At 45.1% G+C, this 14,306-nt stretch overlaps 1 protein-coding gene across 2 annotated transcripts in view; it reads left to right on the plus strand.

Moving 5' to 3' along the window:
* SLC9A2 (solute carrier family 9 member A2) overlaps nucleotides 1–14,306 on the plus strand; it is a 90,202-nt gene that overhangs the window by 51,451 nt on the left and 24,445 nt on the right. For both annotated transcript variants that reach the window (XM_055539528.1, XM_055539529.1), the window contains exons 4-5: nucleotides 3,778–3,995; nucleotides 5,391–5,593. In XM_055539528.1, coding sequence (XP_055395503.1) covers nucleotides 3,778–3,995; nucleotides 5,391–5,593 — 421 coding nt within the window. The remainder of the gene's footprint in view (nucleotides 1–3,777; nucleotides 3,996–5,390; nucleotides 5,594–14,306) is intronic.

Here is a 14,306-nt window from a genome sequence, read left to right on the forward strand (position 1 = left end):
AGGAAGAAGGCCAACCCTGGCCTGGAGAGCCTGCATGCTGGTGGCAAGGAAGCGAACATTGTTTCATTGACCATCCAGGGTGGAGGCATGGAGTACAGTAAGGAAAAAGTGTTGGCTGGAGTTTTCTAGTCAGAAAATAGTCCAATGACAGATTATCAAAATGGAAAGTCTGTTTTCCCCCTGAAGACTGTTGAGACAGTATTAGCTGGCCTGAAATTTTTCTATACTGCATTGAGAGTGGGACAGTGATGAAGAAAAAAATCTCAACTGCTGGTGAATCCCAAAACCACTAATTATTGTGCTTTAGCTTCTCCATCTCTAAATTGGTGATAATATGTTAAACCCTAATATGGGTTTAACAAAGCAGAGGGCACTGGTGAATTCTGTATGTACCTTCCCTCCACGTAGTCCCATGGAATAGAACCTAAGACCTGTTCAAAGGTGGACCTGTTTGGGGAGATTATATGGACCAAGTGCTGCAGCAGATTTTGAAAACCAACAACCATTGTGGGAAAGAAGGTGACTCTAGTCTTTAGGTCGTGCCCATCCAGATCTGTCCTGCATGTGTACTTACAATTTCTTTCTGAAATACAGATCTGTTGATGATACTCCACCATTCCCACGAATAAGGCATCCTGGGATCTGTGTTGTCATTGGCTGAGAATACATTAACGAGGCGCCAGGCACTGTGATAAGCATTGATGACACTGTTTCCCCCACGAAGCTTCCAGTTGGGTTGTGGAGATAAACTTTAATTATATGGTTGAAGATATAATCTCATATTTTCCCCTTCAGCCTATAGAATAGGCTCTTAAGCATCACATATTCAGTATAAGAGTGTCACGTGTCGTTGTTGTTCAGTCACGAAGTCATGTCTGACTCTGCGACCCCATGGACTGCAGCACACTAGGCTTCCCTGTTCTTCACTGTCTCCCAGAGTTGGCTCAAACTCATGTCCATTGAATAAGTGGTGCTATCAAAACATCTCATCCTCTGTTGCCCGCTTCTCCTCCTGCCTTCAATCTTGCCCAGCATCGGGGTCTTTACCGATGATTTGGCTTGCTGCATCAGGTGGCTAAAGAATTGGCGCTTCAGCTTCGGTATCAGTCCTTCCAATGAGTACTCAGGGTTGATTTCCTTTACGATTGATTGGTTTGATCTCCTTGCTGTCCAAGGGACTCTCAAGAGTTTACTCCAGCACCACAGTTCAAAAGCATCAATTCTTCTGGGCTCAGTCTTCTTTATGGTCCAACTCTCACATCTGTACATGAGTACTGGAAAAACCATAGTTTTGACTGTAGGGCTCTTTGTCTCTGCTTTTTATTACACTGTCTAGGTATGTCATGTGTGTGCCTCCCTAATTACAGGGAACCTAGTGCTGCAATCCATGGGGTTGCAGAGAGTCAGATACGACTGAGCGACTGAACAACAGCAACGCTCATTTGTAGCTTGTGTACATAGGGTGTTATTGAAGGGGAGGTGGTTTGACTGGCTTAGAGCACCCTGTGGCAAAAAAAGATCCCTCCTTGCAGGGCAATACCTCCTGGCCTTTGTTTGAGAGGTCGTGTGCATCTAGCCTGTGCATGACAGACTAGAACGTGACCCTTGGAACACTCGTCCACAGCCTGAACAGTGCGTCCACATCATAAAGATGCCCACGTTTCCCAAACAAGGGCGCCGTGGGCTCTGGGTCCCTGGAAGCTGCCGAGGCTGTTTCTCCCCTGGAGGATCGCAGCTGTGCTGGTGGAGGCAGCGGAGAGTCACAGGGAGGTGTCTGGCAGACAGAAGCCTCACTCGGTGTCACGTTAAGGGCACAAAGCAATGGAAAATGATCCTGTGAACATTCATGTAAAATTCATGTATTTCGTTTATTCCTACAGCAAAGCTGTAGTTTTCAATAATTTCTGAATAGAAATGTTTGTTAAATCGCTCCCTGAATGAACTAAAGATTACTCTTCGCCTGTGTGGTTTATATTTTTCCCAGTGAATGAATGTGAGCATGATCTCAGAGGGGAATAAATAACACTTTTACAAAAAAACTCTCTTTAACCTTTCAAAACTCACTTCTTGAATGATAAAGAAAAAAATCCAAATCCAAGTGGGACTGAGGGAAGTAGGGTTAGTATGAGACAAGTAGGGGCTTCAATACTCCCCTGTTACTTAGTCGCTAAGTCGTGTCCTACTCTTTGCAACCCTATGGACTGTAGTCTGCCGTTCTCCTCTGTCTATGGGATTTCCTGGGCAGAATACTGGAGTGGGTTGCCATTCCCTTCTCCAGAGAATCTTTCCAACCTAGAGATGGAACTCCACATCTTCTTCATTGCCAGGTGTGTTCTTTACCGCTGAGGCACTGGTGGGTTCTTCAATTCTGTAGCTGATGGTTTATTATTAAAAATAAAAGTGATTGGATACTTAGGTTGCTTCCACATCTTGGCTATTGTAAATAGTGCTGCAGTGAACACTCAGGTGTATCTTTTTAATTTGTGGTTTTCTCTCGATATATGCCTGGGAGTGGGATTGCTGGATCATACAGCCACTCTACTGTTAGTTTTTTGAGGCACCTCCTCACTGTTGTCCATACTGGCTACACTGATTTACATTCCCAGTGACGGGGTGGGAGTGTTCGTTTTTGTCCACCTTTCCAGCACTTATTGTTTGTAAATTTTTGGATGATATCCATTCTGATTGGTGTGAGATAATAACTTGATTGTAGTTTAGATTTGCATTTCTTTAGTAATTAGTAATGTTGAGCATCTTTTCACGTGCCTCTTGGCCATCTTTATGTTTTATTTACTCCAATAAAAAACTTTAAAAAATTCTATACAACCAACAAGGACCTACTGTATAACACAGGGAACTCTGCACAATATTATGTAACAACCTAAATGGGAAAAGAATTTGAAAAAGAATAAATACACATATATGTATAACTGAATCACTTTGCTGTACATCTGAAACGCACACCACAATGTTCATCAGCTGTACTCCAATACAAAATAGAAAGTTAAAAACATAGAGGTCAAGAGAAAGGAGCATAAAGAGCTCTGTGGGCCCAGAGTTTTGGAAATGTGGGGAAAACAAGCAAAACAGTTTCCTTCCTTTTGTAATTTTCAGAGCCTATGAATACATTTTGAATTTCCCAGAAGTGAAAGTAGATAAGCATTGGGTTGGTCCAAAAGTTCTTTCAGATTTTTTCCATGAGATGTTAATGGAAAAACTTGAACAAACCTTTGGGCTAACCCAATAGAAATGAGAACCAGAAGTAAGGCATCAGAGTCACAGTGAGTGAGTGGGTCCAGGAGATTCAGGATGAGGGACAGAAGATGACTGCTGAGCAGACAAATGGTGAGGGGCACTCAGGATGTGCAAAGAGAAGTCCAGTGTGACCACAGTTAAAAATTTAGGATTTTAGGCAATAGTGCAGCATTTAGGGGCCTAGAGGAAAAAAGAAGATGGAACTGGCTTTATAGGAAGACAATGGGTTTTGAATTTATTAGGAGCTCGTTTTATTTTTGATGCTGGCAGACTAGCTGATGTACTGATGTCCATATCCAGAGACTAGGAAGCTGGGCAGAGCCAAGTTGGAGCCTTGGATATTGATGAAGACTTCCAGAAACAGTAGGGTTTCCAAGGATGCAAATTACAGTCACTTACAAAAATCAATCAATGATGTAGTGGTGGGCAGAAGGGTAGAGCTAGCCTAGTCAGCTACCTGCTTACTCATATTCTGATTGGGACCATTATCCTGTTTAAACAAAAGCGAATCTTTTCTTGCAGAATCACGGCTTGTGCGATGACCATGAATAAGTACGTGGAAGAGAACGTGTCTCAGAAATCCTACACGACCATCAAGTATTTCATGAAAATGCTAAGCAGCGTCAGCGAGACCCTGATCTTCATCTTCATGGGCGTGTCCACCGTGGGGAAGAACCATGAGTGGAACTGGGCCTTTGTCTGCTTCACCCTGGCCTTCTGCCTGATCTGGAGGGCGCTGGGTAATAAGCACGTGTCTCCTCCATGGGCCTGGGAATCTGGCATGGGAGGACTGGTCCCTCCTTCTTTCCCTCTGCTTTGTGGTTGATCTTGTTACTTCCCTTCATCTTAGGTTCTTGTCTTTTTTATCTCCTTCCTCCAGCTCCTCCTCTTCCTCCTTATTCTCCACGTCCTCCTTCTCCTCCTTTCCCTGCATCCTGACATATTTTTTTTCTTCCTGGAGTATTTTTATGGCTTTTGCTTTAAGTGGAATTAACCTCTCTTGGTGTCTCTGACTCCATGTTCTCACTCACTGTCTTGGAACAACACAGGGCCCAGAACCCAGTGATGTGAGCCAGGATGGTAGGAAAGGGCTTCTTCTGAAATGCAGTAGGTGCTCTGTGTATGAACTAATTTGGTTCAAAGAGCATGGTCATACGTCCAATTTGTTAGTAAGTTTGACAAAGTTAGCCTAGGTACCCAACTAACACAATTGGCTATATAGTACTCTCCTATAATAGGTTTATGATACTTTGCACACAAACAGTACTAATAAAAAACTAACACAAAAAATAAAGAATAGATTTTTAATCTTACTCTACCTTGAAAAGTACGGTAGTGATAATACAGCAGCTGGCATCCAGGGGCTCGCATCGAGTGAACAGGCACGAAGAGTTACTTCCTGGAGGAGGGAGAGGAGATGAGAGATGGTAGAGCTGAAAGATTGTCAACAACAGGAGACGGAGGGCGAGCTGCAACTTCACTCATGCCTGACATTGCGCACGTTCTGGTTCCTTACTGTGTTCAATTCTATGTACCCTCTTGCAAAAATGATCCTGTAACTTCTAGGTGGTAGCTCTTTTTATCTCGTCAATGATGACATCCTGGGCTTAAAATGAAGATACTATACTAACTGTACTCTACAGAGTTGTTGTTGTTTAGTCGCTCAGCCATGTCTGACTCTTTGTGACCGCATGGACTGTAGCCTGGCAGGCTCCTCTGTCCATGGGATTTCCCAGGCAAGAATACTGGAGTGGGTTGCCGTTTCTTCCTCCAAGGGATCTTCCCAGTCAGGGATTGAAACCACATCTCCTGCATTAGCAGGCAGATTTTTTTTTTTTTAACCACTGAGCCACCTGGGAAGCCCAGTCTGCAGAGTGCTGTATAGTAAAGTACAAAACCCCCGCCACTTGTAGAGAATGCACAAACTTGACAAGTCACAGTGTAAGCCGGACAAGTGAACTCGTTTATGTGGTTAGACATGGGAACAAATGTTCACATCTTTGAAAGTTCGAAACCTGAAAGTTCCTGTGTTGGGGACTTAACTGTACTTTGCCCTGAAACAGAAAACTCACCTTCCTGTTCCCGTGTCCTGGCCTGACACATTCCGTTCCCTTCGGTTTTGTTTTCCTTCTCAGGTGTCTTCGTCCTGACTCAGGTCATTAACTGGTTCCGGACAATTCCCCTGACCTTCAAGGACCAGTTCATCATTGCCTACGGGGGGCTCCGGGGGGCCATCTGCTTCGCACTGGTGTTTCTCCTTCCATCCTCAGTGTTCCCCCGGAAGAAGTTGTTCATCACGGCAGCAATCGTGGTCATATTCTTCACCGTCTTCATCCTGGTGAGTAGAGCTCTGTCTCCCAGCAAAGTCCCTCCTTTTACCGGGAGGAAAAAGGGTCACTTGGAGGGTCATCTTGAACTTCTCTCATAGGATGCCATGTTGCTGAGATGTCTTGAGGCTTTGGTGGGCTTCCCTGGTGGCTCATTGGTAAAGAACTCACCTGCCAATGCAGGAGATATGGATTGGGAACATTCCCCGGAGGAGGAAATGGCAACCCACTCCTCCAGTATTCTTGCCTGGAGAATCCCATGGACAGAGGAGCCTGGGGGGCTATGAAGAAGAAATGAAAGTTGCTCAGTCCCGTCCAGCTTTTTGTGACGCCATGAATAGTCCATGGAATTCTTCAGGCCTATAGTCTGTGGGAGGTGGACATAACTTAGTGGCTGAACAACAGCAACAACTTGAGGCTTGGTCATTAGGACAAGAGAGAGGCAGTATTCCATCAGGTCGCTAGATTGTGCAGCAGTCTCAGAGAGTCCAATTTGCTCACTTGGCCAGCACAGAAGAATTACTATTTAAGGAAACAGCTGGGGGAGCTGAGCTTCCTCTTGGAAACTTATTAACCGCTCTTGCTAATCCTTGGCATTTGTCTTCCTCGCTGGCCTCGTAAAGGTGCGTGTTCATGCTAGTTATGCTGTGACCTTCCAGCAGCTCTGGGATGTAGGTTCACTGTAGAGCTGTGCATGGAGCGGAGGGAGGGGTGAGTGCAAGTTTAACATGGGGAGGGGCAGAGACTGTGGTAGGAGGGCATGGGCCTGAGTCAGGATCCTGACTTTGCAAGTTTACCAACCTCTTTAGGTTAATCATCTGAACGACTTTCACTTTGGGCTTCCCTGGTGGCTCATCTGGTAAAGAATCCGCCAACAATGCGGGAGACCTGGGTTCAATCCCTGGGTTGGGAAGATCCCCTGGAGAAGGGAATGGCTACCCACTCTAGTATTCTGGCCTGGAGAATTCTATGGACTATATAGAATATATAGTCCGTGGGGTCACAAAGAGTCAGAAACGACTGAGCAACTTTCACTTTGTTAATCATCCAGCTCTTAAGAGATTCTATTTTGTGGATATTCATTTAGACAATCGGAGAGGGAAATGGCAAGCCACTCTAGTATTCTTGCCCAGAGAATCCCATGGACAGAGGAATCTGGTAGGCTACAGTCCATGGGGTCGCAAAGAGTCAGACACCACTGAGTGACTAACACGCACACATTTAGAAAATATGCCCAGGGCTCCTGCTGTTTGCCAGACAGAGCTCTGGGAGCCACAACTACTGAGGCCATGTGCCACAGCTGCTGAAGTCTGAATGCCCTGAAGCCTGTGCTCCACAACAAGAGATGACCCTGCATTGAGAAGCCTGTACACTGGAACTAGAAAGTAGTCCCCAGTCACCACAACTAGAGAAGGCCCATGCAAGTAGCAAAGACCCAGTGCAGTCAAAAATAAATAATCATTAAAAAAAAAAAAGAAAGAAACAATGGGGCTCAGGCCAAGGGAGGGTGGGGCAGCGTTAAAATTCTCAATTGAATAGTCATAGAAGGCAACAATGAAAAATGTGGTATTTGAATAAAGGTTTGCAGGAGGTAAAGGGATTAGCTAAGCTGAAGGACATTCCAGGCAAAGAGGGCTAAAGACGAAGATCTGAAGGCAGTGTGGTCATGGCCCACGTGGCTGGAGGGGAGTGCAGTGTGGGACACAGGAGGCAAGGGAGAGTCTGGGGTCCTGGGTCATGTGGGGTCAGGCGGGCCGGTGTCAGGACATGGTCTCTTATCCAGGTGAAATGGAAGCAGCAAGGGGAGTTCGGTGCTGCTGTGGGTGTGCTTTGCTTTGTAAGAGCATCCCACCGGCCGCTGTGGGGAGGGACAGTGAAGATGAGCCAGTATGGTGGGGAATGGGGCGGGGGCGGGTAGTGCAGCCGGTCAGCAGACAAAGCAGGAGGATGGCGGCCAGGTGGCGCAAGGGCTGGGGTCCTGGTTCCACCTGACTTCTGAAGGTGGAACCTGCAGGACCCCCGATGGGTTCAGTGTGGGGTGTTGGGAAAAGGAGCCGTGAGGGACCGAACTATATGGACCGACTGGCCCCATGTGAGAAGAGGCGGGCTGTGGGTGGTGGGGTGGGAGGGGTTGGGGGCTGTGAGACCTGCGGGTGGGGGTGATGAACAGGAGGGTGCGGTACCTGAGCCTGGAGTCCAGGAAGGAGCTGGGTCAGCAGCACAGGGCTGGGATCCACAGCTGGGAAGCTGGAAGTGATCACCAAGGGGGTGAAAATCCATTGAGGAAACCAAGAGAGGACCAGTACCTGGGCTCTGGGGCAGCCCAACCTTAAGACCCTGGGAGGAGACGAGGCAGGCAAGGAGGCCGAAGAAGCATGATGAATGACACTCACCATAAGAACACCAGATGTTTTGTTTGATTTTTAAAAAAAATATTTTGTTTGCCAGGTAGTCACGGAATGCTTTCTAGGTGCCTGACTCAAATGTAAGCACCTTTGATGTTAGCTCTTTAAATCCCCATAACTGTTCTAAGGCACACACTCTGGGAGGAATCACTGTCTTTGCTCCCATTTCAGAGACAGGGAAGCTGAGGCACTGAAGCCCAGGTGAAGACCTTCCCCCAGGTTTACACAGCCAGGAAAGGGTGGCTCAGGGGGGTTGAGAGCAGTTTGGTCTTAACTCTAAAAACAGTGCCTGCGAGACTTCTCTGGTGGTTCAGTGGTTAAGACTCCTGGCTTCCAGTACAGGACGTGTGGGTTCCATCCTTGGAACCCAGTGAGCTAAGATCCCACCTGACTCACGGCCAAAAAAACCAAAGCATAAAACAGAAACAATATTGTAACGGATTCATAAAGACTTTAAAAATGGTCCATGTTAAAAAAAAAAAAATCCTTAAAAATAAAGCAACAAAGTACCTGCTAGAGTGCCCAGTGCAGTGAGTGTACTGTATGTCCTGCTTTTCTTCTCCTAGTTACCTCTCCACAGAGCGGTTCATCCTTCACTCACTCATACCTGCCGACACTGTGGACGGTAGTTCGTTCAGTCTAAGGAATCCTGGGGAGGACGGAAAGAGGAAGCCTGGGGAGACCCTTCCCCGAGTGGAGAAATGGCCTCTGTCCCCCAAGGTCCTTGTCGCCAGCATCTTTGCCATGCCTTCCAGTGACTTCTTCCTTGTTGTGTTGGGCATGGGAAAGATTGAGGGCAGGAGCAGAAGGGGACGACAGAGGAGGGGATGGTTGGATGGCATCACCGACTCAATGGACATGGGTTTGGGTGGACTCCGGGAGTTGGTGATGGACAGGGAGGCCTGGCGTGCTGCGGTTCATGGGGCCACAAAGGACACGACTGAGCGACTGAACTGACGCTGAAACTGAGACAAGGGCTATCCTGGGTGCACGATCTCATTTCATCCTCCAGACAAGCCCTGATGAAGGAGACCAGCGGTTCCCCCAGCTGAGAAAGCTGAGGCTCAGAGAGGGAGAGCGAGCTGATCAGGGCACAGGTTGGTGAGTGATGGAAGCTGGGGGTGAGCTGGGGACCCTGTCTCCAGAGACAGGCTCAGAACCTTGGGATTCTCCCTGAGAGAAGATAGTCTTTACCAGGTTACGGTTAGGTATAGTTCAGTTGATTAACATACTAATTGGGTTCAGACATCCTGGGTTGGTTAGAGCTCCCGTCCTAAATGCAGGGAGACAGCATGGAGCCTCTGGGTGGAGAGAAGCAGAGACCCTGTCTCCATCTGCTCACACTGTGTTTACAGGAACCTTGGCACAAGCATCCAAGTAGTAGCTGCTCTCAGAGTAGCGGGGAGATGATGCTGTGAAATGAATCCATTAAAAAAAAAATTATTTTTAGTTGGAGGGTGACTGCTTTACAATATTGCATCGTTTTCTGCTATATATCAACATGAATCAGCTATCGGTATATGTATATCCCCTCCCTCTAGAGCCTCCCTCCCACCTCCCACCCCATCCCACCCCTCTAGGTTGTCACAGAGCTCTGGGTTTGAGCTCCCTGCATCATACAGCAAATTCCCACTGGCTATCTATTTTAGATATGGTAATATATATTGCATGCATGTGTGTAACTTTTTGTTTTATATCAGAGTATAGTTGAGTAACAGTGTTGTGCTAGGTTCAGGTGTGCAGCAAAGTGATTCAGTTATACACGTAACTCTTCTTTTCTAAACGATGCTTAATATTACATAACAGCCTAAGTAGGAAAAGGATTTGAAAAAGAAAGTGAATCCATTTTGCCTTGAGCTTTTTAATGTTGCAACAGCAGCTTAGGGCAGAGTGGTTGAGGGGGCAGGTCAGACCAAGGGTGTCACTCTCCTCCTCTTCCCAAGCCTGCTGCTCTGTCCTTACGCCCACCAGAAGCCCTGGCCAGGCTGAGTCAATGCCCCGGACTCCTCTCCACACTCTCAGAGCTCAAGGTGTCATGTCTGAGTCTCAAATACAAAAATAGAACCGTGTCAGTCTAGAGCAAGTAGCAGCCGGGGCGTTTGGAGATGAATCCATCGGCTCTTATTATCTACACAAGTAGCCACAGTGTACTAACAGCCCCTTGCCCCAACACCATGGGTGAGGCTTTGTAAAATGAAATAAAAAAGGCTGAATAAAAAGATGTAACCCGAGAGAGGACATACAAAATGTAAGCTCAGATTTTAGATACTACTGAATAGGTCGGACAGATGGAGAATTGCCCTTCTACAATCAGAACAGACATCAATAGGAAAAAGGAGAATGTTACAATAAATTTATACTATTGACTCTTTGAATGTGTGTGCATAGGTGGTTAATATAAGGTATTATTACTACACTCTTGGTATTTTGGATTTTTTGGAATTGGAGCTCAACCAAAAGATACAAGTAAGGCTTTGATTCCCCATGTTAGAAGACTGAGCATCCACTTTGAATGAACACCATGTACATGGTTTTCATGTAAAAACAGAAAGTTTTTAATGTGTCAAGTTAAAAAAGAGCAGTGTGTCTGTAAATAAGTTCATTGTGGGAGTGATAAATTTGGAGTTTAGAATTAACATATAAACACTACTATGTATATAAAATAAGATAATCAATAAGGAACTTCTCAACACGAGAACTCAGTACTCTGTAATAACCTATATGGGAAAAGAATCTGAAAAAGAATAGATACATGTAAATGTATAATGGGAACACTTTGCTGTATACCCAAAAATAGCACAACATTGTAAATCAACTGTGCTCTGCTGTGATCAGCCGTGTCTGACTCTTTGAGACTTCATGGACTGCCAGGCTCCTCTGTCCGTGCAATTCTCCAGGCAAGAATACTGGAGTGGGTTGCCTTTCCCTTCTCCAGAGGATCTTCCTGACCCAGGGATTGAACCCAAATTGCAAGCAGACTCTTTACCATCTGACCCAGAACATTGAATGAGTAAACAGTTCTGGTCGTATGTATACACTCCGTTTCATTTAAATGAGATTGGTAATGACATAGACAATATAACCTGTCTCTCTGGTTTTCAAATGATCATCCAGATTGAGAAGAGCTGGAGCCCAGTAGTGGAAAGTGCAGGTTTTGGAGTAAAGCTGTTCTGGCTCCGTGGTCTAACAGCCTCCATGAGCCTGTTTGCTTTGCTGTAAGATCTGAATCATGGAGCCTCCTTCCCAAGCAATACGGAGGAAATATGTATGTAAACACAGTATCTGATGCCAGTGTTCAACCTGGGGATTTTCTCTGTCTTCATCATAACATTAAGTAAAATGATATTAAAAAAAAAAGGAAAACTCAACTCCTTTCAATGTATTTTAGAGCCCAATAATTATTATTCAGTTAGTCCTTATAATTATAGAGCAGATGGTCACAATTCTGCAAATTCGTTCAGTTATTAACTGGAAGTCCATCAAGGAGCATGGTTGACAGGAATTGCAAGAATGGAGCCTCATTTTGCCTCCATAGTAGACTGGTTTCATAACCAGCTGTCAAGTCATTGTCTGGAACTGTGAGGTACCTGGATTTGCAAGTTCACAGGCTCCTCCTTGAACACTTTTATGATTGTCACCCTACTTACCTCATCCTAAAATGGGGTAAGTAGGATTTATTTATTATTCTAAAATAAATACTGTATGTACAACTGTATTTATGAATCTCTCTGATCAAACTTGGAATGTGAGAAAGCCTTATACAGGATAGCATAATAGTAATATTTTTTAATGAATGAAAACAGTTTCTTCAAGTTGTTCTGGACGTTTTCTGCTAAATCAGCAAAGAAATATAAAGCCATACCCACTCACCCCCACCACAGCACCCCCCCCTTTTTTATATAAAATTTAATTCCAAAGAAAACAAAAGAAAATTCTTCCCAAAGAACAAACCCAAAGAATGTACCTTATTTAATCAGACAGCAGTTCCTTTTTCTTTCCCACTTTGCTGGGAGGAGAAGAGTGAGAGTTTGAGGGTGGGCAGAAAGCAGAGATGGCCGTGCATGCATGCTAAGTCACTTCAGTCGTGTCCGACTCTTTGTGACCCCATGGACTGTAGCCCGCCAGCCTCCTCTGTCCATGGGATTCTCCAGGCAAGAATACTGGAGTGGGCTGCTATTTCCTCCTCCGGGGGTCTCCCCACCCAGGGATCAAAATCCTGTCTCCTTTGTCTCCTGCTTTGGCAGGCGGTTTCCTTACCACTAGAGCCGTCTGGGAAGCCCAGGGGAAAAATAAACCTCACTGAGCTGATATGTTCCCTGGGGCCACTGCGTAACCATTCCTCTCTGCCAGGCCTGGCTCCAGGGTGTTGTGTTTATTGTAACAAAGCTGCGTGGAAGTATGAAAATTTAACTTATGCTTTGTAAATATGTCTTTCAGTGGTTTGTTGGAAAACGAAGGGATTTCTTTATTTTTTAACCCACATGGCTAGACATAAAATGAACATACACAGATTCATCCCATTTGGTAATTAAAAAAGAAAACATAAACACCTACAGAAGACTAATGAAAAATAGAGAGACTGTATATAAAACTAGAATATGTGTGCTAAGTGCACGCTAAATTGATTCAGTTGTGTCCGATTCTTTGTGACCTTATGGACTGTAGCCTGCCAGGCTCCTGTAGCCCGTCAGACCTGGGTTGGATCCCTGGGTTGGGAAGATCCCCTGGAGAAGGAAAAGACTACCCATTCCAGTATTCTGGCCTGGAGAATTCCATCAACGACAGTCCATGGGGTCGCAAAGAGTCAGACACGACTAAGTGACTTTCACTTTCACTTTGAACTGCAAGATCAATTCAGCCCATCCTAAAGGAAATCAACCTTGAATATTCATTGGAAGGGCTGATGCTGAAGCGTGAAGCTCTAATACTTTGGCCACCTGATGTGAAGAACCAACTCATTGGAAAAGACCTTGATGCTGGGAAAGATTGAGGGCAAGAGGAGAAGGGGCCCACAGAGGATGAGATGATTGGATGGCATCACTGACTCAATGGACATGAGTTTGAGCAAACTTTGGAAGATAGTGAAGGACAGGGAGGCCTGGCATGCTGCAATTCATGGGGTTGCAAAGAGTCACAACTGAGTGACTGAACTGAACTGAATTGAACTGAATGACAGGGAAGCACTCTAGGCTTGGTGTGCTGCAGTCCACGGAATCCAAATGAGATGGACACGACTTAGCAACTGAACAACAACAACAATCAGCTATACTCCAAAATAAAATAAAAAATAAAGTTAGGGAGTGAGAAAAAAGACAGTGTTAATGTTCCATTGCATCTCATCAATACTTTATTGTTATAAATACAAGACACTGCCTTATTATTAACTGAATGGATACTGGTAGGTAAAAGCATATGAAACAGCACTTTGTATACTGAGAACACACTACATCGTTTTATAAATAGCATGGACTTTGTTGATTTTTTTCCCCTAGAGCTATTATTAACCTTGAGGCTTCATGGAATCTGAAACTCATGAAATCACCCATCACTGCAAACCACGTGCTGATACCTATTTTCAATCACATAAATTAAAAATGGCAGATAATGTGTTGATTGAAAAATGGTTGTTACCACCTATGTTATTTCAAAGTGGCAGACGGAAATACAGGTAGAACACAAGGTGTGTCTTATTCCAGGTTTGCTTAAAATCATTCATGCTTTAGAAAATTAAAGCTGAAAAATGCTTGAAGCTGGATTGATGGAACAAAATTAATGACCTCCTTTAAGATATCTGTGTCTCACAGTTTATATTATTAAGTGAAAGCGTTAGTCGCAAAGTCGTGTCCCACTCTGGGCAACCCTGTGATCTGTAGCCCGCCAGGCTCCTCCATCCATGGGATTTCCTAGGCAATAATACTGGAGTGGGTAACCATTCCCTTCTCCAGGGGATCTTCCTGACCCAGGGATCAAACCTGGGTCTCCAGCATTGCAGGCAGATTGTTTACTGTCAGAGCCACCAAGGAAAGACTTAAAGATGTGCAGAGAGATGAAATAGCAATCAAATTCGTGTCAGGGAGCATCCCTTAACATATTCCCCCCTTCCCCAAGTCCAGTGACCCTGTGAATTCTTCATGCCCAGTGGTAGCAGCCATCTGCCAACCAGGCGAGTAACTTGGGGATCCTCCTTGACCCCACATTCTCACCCCATCCTTACCCTGGCCTATTTTAGTATCCATATCACATAATTTTAAACATATTCGCTATTTTGGTAGCTATAAGTTCACCACCATTCTATTTTGTCTAAATTTTTCTGGTTATA

The sequence above is a fragment of the Bubalus kerabau genome, chromosome 11 (assembly GCF_029407905.1).
Source record: "Bubalus kerabau isolate K-KA32 ecotype Philippines breed swamp buffalo chromosome 11, PCC_UOA_SB_1v2, whole genome shotgun sequence".
NCBI classification, from domain to species: domain Eukaryota; kingdom Metazoa; phylum Chordata; class Mammalia; order Artiodactyla; family Bovidae; genus Bubalus; species Bubalus kerabau.